This window comes from Cebus imitator, unplaced genomic scaffold, assembly GCF_001604975.1.
Source record: "Cebus imitator isolate Cc_AM_T3 unplaced genomic scaffold, Cebus_imitator-1.0 Scaffold1, whole genome shotgun sequence".
NCBI classification, from domain to species: domain Eukaryota; kingdom Metazoa; phylum Chordata; class Mammalia; order Primates; family Cebidae; genus Cebus; species Cebus imitator.
This window is the reverse complement of record NW_016107316.1, coordinates 15,378,245-15,384,818: the sequence shown is the minus strand read 5'-3', so window position 1 is coordinate 15,384,818 and position 6,574 is coordinate 15,378,245. Positions and strand designations below refer to the sequence as shown.

General features: G+C 39.8%; 1 protein-coding gene across 4 annotated transcripts in view; it reads left to right on the top strand.

The window, feature by feature from the left end:
- ATAD2B (ATPase family AAA domain containing 2B) overlaps positions 1-6,574 on the top strand; it is a 186,756-nt gene that overhangs the window by 62,794 nt on the left and 117,388 nt on the right. For all 4 annotated transcript variants that reach the window (XM_017526651.2, XM_017526643.2, XM_037737676.1 and 1 more), the window contains exon 13: positions 3,971-4,059. In XM_017526651.2, the coding sequence (XP_017382140.1) occupies positions 3,971-4,059 (89 nt within the window). The remainder of the gene's footprint in view (positions 1-3,970; positions 4,060-6,574) is intronic.

The following is a 6,574-nucleotide window of genomic DNA, read 5'->3' as shown; positions in this document are numbered from 1 at the left end:
CCCAGGCTGGAGCACGATCTTGGCTCACTGCAACCTCTGCTTCCTGGGTTCAAGCAATTCTCCTGCCTTAGCTGCCCAAGTAGCTGGGATTGCAGGCATGTGCCACCATGTCCGGCTAATTTTATATATTTAGTAGAGACACAGTTTCTCCGTGTTGGTCAGACTGGTCTCGAACTGTCGACCTCAGGTGATCTGCCTACCTCAGCCTCCTAAAGTGCTGGGATTACAGGTGTGAGCCACCACTCCCGGCCCATGATTTTTTTAATGAAAGATTCTGCATTCCTAAATAAAGGATATAGTCTATGCACTGAATGAAATGAAGATACTTCAGTGTATTGGCTAAAAGAATGGCCTTCGGTGTCAGAAAAAATGTTTATGTCTAGTTTTACCATGAGTATCACTTTGAGCAAATCAAAACGTTTAATCTTTAGTAGCCTCTTTTCTGTAATGGTGGAAAGAATACCTATCTTACTAGACTATTATGAGATTTTACTGAGAGGACACAAAATATCATAGTGACTGGCACATAATATGCTCTACCTCCTTTTTGCAATCCTATGAGGCTATAGCTGTAAAACAAAACAAAACAGAAAAACACTTGTTTGTTTCATGTATGTAAAAAGAATGATCAGTACTCCCAAAGCCCTGGGATTACAGGTGTGAGCCCCTGCACTGTGCCATAATTCCAGTTCTTTAAACACTTTTTCCCCTAAAACCCACATCTTGTGGTTGAATTGTCTTATGTATTTATTTTTCTTGATATGGAGTTTCACTTTTGTTGCCTGGGCTGGAGTGCAATGGTGTGATCTTGGCTCACTGCAACCTCTGCTTCCCAGGTTCAAGTGATTCTCCTGCCTCGGCCTCCCAAGCAGCTGGGATTATAGGCACCTGCCACCATGCCCAGCTAATTTTTGTATTTTTAGTGGAGATAGGGTTTCACCATGTTGGCCAGGCTATTCTGGAGCTTCTGACCTCAGGTGATCCACCCACCTTAGCCTCCCAAAGTACTGGGATTACAGGCATCAGCTACCATGCCTGGCATCAATTGTCTTTTGTTTCAAATTATTAGAAAACATTAGAAGTTTAGTGTTTATCTGTCAGGAGAAATGGAAAATTCATATCTCTTGCTTAGTAAGCTGATCTTCCTGTGAACTGAGAATTTGCTTTAATTTTGAAACTAAGCCACATAAATTTGAGTAAATTGTATGATAAAACCTTCCCATTTGTTATCTAATACTCATTCACCTTAAATCAAATTAAGTTCTTTCTAAATCTAATAAATTTAAGTTAGGAAAATGACACTGTGAAAGTACCAGATGAAAACATGGGAGAATTTTGTTTATAATCTCAGAGTAGAGAGGTTTAACTATATAAGGAAAGATCTAGTGTATAAAAACAATTTTAAGATTCTGCATGGCAACAAAATACCTATTTTTGTTTTGTGCTGTTAGAACAGAAGATCATAGACTGTGTAATTTAGAATGAACAGATATTTATTGACACACAGTTCTGTAGACTAGGAAGTCCAATATCAAGGCATCTGGTCAGTGCTTTCTTGCTGTTTCATAACATGACAGAAGATAGCATCATGTAGCAGAAGGGCAAAGAGAAAGAGAATTCACAGGTTAGGGGTGAACTCACTCTCACAGTAATGAATCTACTCCTTTGATGTCAGCTATATTAGTCCATTTATGAGGGTGGAGGCCTCAAGACATGCAACACTTTTAAAGGTCCTACCTCCCAGTACCTGTCACAATGGCAATTAAATTTCTTTCTCTCTCTCCCCGCCCCCCCCTTTCCTCCTTCTCTTGACTGAGTCTTGTTCTGTCACCCAGGCATGATCTCAGAGTACAGAGGTCTAACTGTGTAAGGAAAGATCTAACTATGTAAGGGAAGAGTGCAGTGGCATAATCTCAGCTCAATGCAACCTTCGCCTTCTGGGTTCAAGCGATTCTCACGCCTCAGCCTCCTGAGTACTTGAGATTACAGGCGTTCGTTACCACACCCGCCTAATATCTGTGTTTTTAGTAGAGATGGAGTTTCACCATGTTGGCCAGGCTGATCTTGAACTCTTGACCTCAAGTGATCCATCTGCCTTAGCTTCCCAAAGTGCTGGGATTACTGGTGTGAGTCACCAAGGCTGGCTGGCAATTAAATTTCAACATGAGTTTTGGAGGAGAAAAACTCAAACCATAGCAATACTAATCCAAAAGATAAATGATATTCTTTGCAGGAAAATATTTGCATTTCCTTTTACAGACAGAGCTCTTTAAAATAAATAAGGCTGGGCAACATGGTGAATCCCTGCCTCTATAAAACAAAAATTAGCCAGGTGTGGTGGCATGAATCTGTAGTCCTAGCTCCTCAGGAGGCTGAGGCAGGAGAATTGATTAAGCTGGGAGGTAGAGGCTTAGATGAGCTGTGATTGCACCACTGCACTCCAGGCTGGGTGAGAGAGTGAGACCCTGTCTCACAAATTAAAAATAAATACATAAAAATAAATAAATAGCTTCTAGGACTCACTAAACACAAGACTAGTGATCTTGTGAAGTAATGGGTAAATGATATGAACAAAACTATCATAGGAAAAGCACTATAAATGACTTTTAAAGATATGTAATGTATTTGTCTTTATTCATGATGTAAATAAGAATTAAAACTAAAATGAGATAACATTCTTTATTCTAAAAAATTAACAAAGATCAGTAAGTTTGATAATACCTTGCTGGTGAGCACCCTTAAATATTGCTGGTTTAGAGGGTACAGTGGTACTTCAGTGGATGTCAGTTTGCACATATCTCACTAGATTGGAAATGACACATGCCTTTTGAGCCAGTAGTTCTACTTTTAGGATTTATTAATATGTTTATACTCATATGAAATGATAAATACAGTTATTTGTTATTTATAATTATTTATTACAATATGGTTGCCAATAGGAAAATAATGAAAACAACCTAAGTATCCATAAGAAAGGGATAGGTTTAACTATGGCATATCCATACAGTGGGACATCATGTAGCTGTTGAAAAAGAATGAGGCTGGCTGGGTGTAATATCTCAGGCCTGTAATCCCAGCACATCGGAGTCCAAGAGTTTGAGACCATCCTGGGCACCATTTAATTCTTAAAATTTAAAAATTAGCTGGGTGTGTTGGTGCCTGCCTATAGTCCTAGGTTCTCTGGAGGCTGAAGCCAGGGGATTGCTTGCCTTTGAGATTGTAGTGAGCTGTGATCATGCCACTGCACTCAAGCCTGGGTGACAGAGTGAGACCCTGTCTGTAAAAAAAAAAAAAAAAAGAATGAGACAGGTCTTCATATACTTATATGGAAACTACTTAACTTACACATTGTTCTATAAAAACAATATATAGGCCAGGTATGGTGGCTCATGCCTGTAATCCCGGCATTTTGGGAGACCAGGGTGGGCAGATTACCTGACATCAGGAGTTTGAGACCAGCTTGGCCAACGTGATAAAACCCTGTCTCTACTAAAAATACAAAAATTAGCCAGGCTGGTGGTGCATGCCTGTAATCCCGGCTACTGGGGAGGCTGAGGCAGGAGAATCACTTGAACCCAGGAGGCAGAGGTTGCATTGAGCCGAGATTGCGCCACCGCACTCCAACCTGGGCTACAAAATGAGACTCTGTCTCAAAAAAATAACTAAATAAAATAAAAATTAAAAAAAAAATAGAATGTGTATAGGATGCTATCATGTTTTTTTAAAAAATACACTTTCGTTTATGTGTATAAATATGTATGGAAGAATAAACAAACTGAAAACAGTAATTGCTTACTGAAGGAGACATGGTTGTTGGAGACTTGGTGGTAAGATTTCCTCTTTACTACATATTCCTTCATACCTGCTGCATGTTGTACCATTTGCTTTTAATACCTATTAAGAAAGCATAATAAATAAATTTAAAAATGAAAACAAATACAGTATATATCATTTGTTTTCTTTTTACTAGGCATATTTGATGAGACCTTCTATAATATTTTTTGATGAAATAGATGGATTAGCTCCAGTTCGCTCTAGCAGGCAAGATCAGATCCACAGGTAATTTTTCCTTATCTGATTATCTTGAGTTCCTTTTTACCCATTGACTTGGTAGTTAGCCTTAGCCCTTAGCTAAGTGCTGTGAGGCTTACAAAGAATTTTAGGCCGGCACGATGGTTCACGTACTTTGGGAGGTGGAGGCAGGTGGATCATGGAGTCAGGGGATCAAGACCAGCCTGGCTAACAAGGTGAAACCCCATCTCTACTAAAAATACAAAAAATTAGCCAGGCGTGGTGGCACGCACCTGTAGTCCCAGCTACTCGGGAGGCTGAGGCAGAAGAATTGCTTGAAGCCAGGAGGCGGAGGTTGCAGCGAGCCAAGATCTCGACACTACAATCCAGCCTGGGTGGCACAGCGAGACTCCGTCTCAAAAAACCCAAAGAATTTTAAAACATAATCTGTGTCTGTGAGGACTACTTCTTTCTCTTAGTACAGGGGTCAGCACACCACAGCCTGTGAGCAAAATCCAGGCCTCTGTGTGTTTTTGTAAATGAAGTTGTATTGGACTGCAACCGTGTTCATTCCTTAAGCATTGTCTGCTCTTTGTTTTGTGCTACAAGAATAGAGTTTAGCAGCTGTGATAGACTGAATGGCTTGCAAAGTTTAAAACATTTACTATGTGGGCTTTTAATTTTTTTTTTAAATTTGTTTTAGAGATGATGTCTTGCTCTGCTGCCCAGGCTGGTTTTGAACTCCTGGCCTCAAACCATCCTCCTATCTCAGCCTCCCGAAGTGCTGAGATTACAGGCATGAGCCACTGTGTCCAGGCTGTCTGACCTTTTACAGCAAAGTTTGCCTCATCCTAATTTGGTATAATTTTTTTTTTAATTAGGAGACACAGTTTTATTCTGTCACTCAGGCTGGAGTGCAGTGGCACAGTCGTGGCTCACTGCAACCTCCACCTCCTGGGTTCAAGTGATTCTCATGTCTCAGTCTCCCAAGTAGCTGGGATTACAGGCATGTGCTGCCATGCCTGGCTAATTTTTATATTTTTAGTAGAGAGAGTGTTTTGCCATACTGGCCAGGCTGGTCTTGAACTCCAGGTCTCAAGTGATCTGCCTGCCTCTGCCTCCCAAAGTGCTAGGATTACATACATGAGCCACTGTGCATGGCAGTAGCATAATGCTTTAAATTTATCCATGTCATGTATTTTTTTTTTTTGAGATGGAGTCTTGCTCTCTTGCCCAGGCTGGAGTGCAGTGGTTCAATCTCTGCTCACTGCAACCTCCATCTCCTGGGCTCAAGTGATTCTCCTGCCTCAGCCTCCCAAGTAGCTGGGACTACAGGTGTCCACCACCACTCTCATCTAATTTTTGTATTTTTAGTAGAGATGAGAGTTTTACCATGATGGCCAGGCTGGTCTCAAACTCCTGACCTCAAATGATCTGCCTGCCTTGGCCTCCCAAAGTGCCAGGATTACAGGCGTGAGCTATTGTACCTGGCCTCCATGTCATGTATGCTAATATTTTATTCTTTCTTACTCCTCTGTAGTATTCCTTTAATGTCTATATGTGTGTGTATACCGCTCTTTATTTTTTCATCTACCATCTGATGGAGATTTGTTTTGCTTCTATTTTTAGCTATTATTATAATGCTACTACAGGTTGAGCATCTCAAATCCAAAAATCTGAAATCTGAAATGTTCCAACATTTGAAACTTTTTGAATGCTCACATGACACTCACAGGAAACTCTCAATGAAGCTTTTTTGGTTTTGAATTTTGGGATTTGGGAAGCTCCACTGGTAAATATAATGCAAATATTCCAAAATCTGAAAAAAATCCCACATTCAAAATAATTCTGGTCCCAAGCATTTTTAAGAGACTGGGTCTCATTCTGTTACCTAGGCTGGAGTGCAGTGGTGTGATTGTAGCTCACTGTAACCTCAAACTGCTAGGCTCAAGTGATCCTCCTGTCTCAGCCTCCTGCATAGCTAGAACTACAGGCATGCACTATCCCACCTTGTTAATTTTTGCATTTTTTGTAGAGACGGAGTCTCGCTATGTTGCCCAGGTTGATTTCTAACACCTAGTCTCAAGCGATTCCTCCATCTTGGCCTCTGAAAGCACCTCTACAAATTTTTGTGTGGACATGTTTTCTTTTCTGTTGGTTAAATGCCTAAGCGAGGAATTTTTTTTGGATCCTACGGTAAATGTATATTTAAATTTGTAAGGTAACATTGTACTGTTTTCCAAAGTGGTTTTACTATTTTTATTTTCCTATTATGTGTGATAATTTGAGTTGTTTCTCATCGTTGCCAACAATTGCTGTTGTTAACTGTCTTTAACTTTAGCCATCCTAGCGGGTGTATAGTAATGGATTTAATTTACATTAATAGTAATACAAGTAATATTGAGCTTTAGTATTAATCCGGTAATACTGAGCATCTTTGTGTTTATTGCCCAGTTATATATTTTTATTTGTGAAATGTCTGCTAAAATCGTTTGCCTCCTTTTTTAAAACCAGAAATTAGATTGTGTTGTAGTCCTTTTTTTTTTTTTTTTTTTTTTTTTTT